At 70.4% G+C, this 372-nt stretch overlaps 1 protein-coding gene across 1 annotated transcript in view; it reads left to right on the top strand.

The window, feature by feature from the left end:
* The window catches only part of PDDC1 (Parkinson disease 7 domain containing 1), a gene marked incomplete at its 3' end in the record, with an annotated part of 4,280 nt that extends 3,909 nt beyond the window's left edge, over positions 1-371 (top strand). The window contains exon 6 of the mRNA XM_015562399.1: positions 180-371. Coding sequence (XP_015417885.1) covers positions 180-371 — 192 coding nt within the window. The remainder of the gene's footprint in view (positions 1-179) is intronic.
* Position 372: the final 1 nt, after the last annotated feature.

The following is a 372-nucleotide window of genomic DNA, read 5'->3' as shown; positions in this document are numbered from 1 at the left end:
ACGGTGGGGCACAGGGCCCAGGCCAGCCTCCTGGGCTGACCTCCCAGCCAACCTCGGTGGCTGGCGGCTCTGAAACCTCGCAGGCTGACCTGGAGCTCACAGCCCCGGGAGGGTGGGCCGGGCTGGGTGGTGCCCACATGGGGTGCTGTCTGAGGCCTGTGCCCTCGGGTCTCCTGCAGCCAGCGAGCCTGACGCGGTACACGTGGTGCTGGACCGCCACCTTGTCACGGGCCAGAACGCGGGTTCCACTGTGCCCGCCGTGCAGAACCTGCTCTTCCTCTGTGGCAACCGGTGAGGGCGCGGGCGATGGGCGGTGTGCGGGCTGCTGGGCCACGCTCCCTGTGATGGCTGCTGCTGGTGCCAGCCTTGACC

Source organism: Myotis davidii, unplaced genomic scaffold, assembly GCF_000327345.1.
Source record: "Myotis davidii unplaced genomic scaffold, ASM32734v1 scaffold3578, whole genome shotgun sequence".
NCBI classification, from domain to species: Eukaryota; Metazoa; Chordata; class Mammalia; order Chiroptera; family Vespertilionidae; genus Myotis; species Myotis davidii.
Note: the sequence above shows the minus strand (reverse complement) of the source record. Positions and strands in the feature narration are given on the sequence as shown.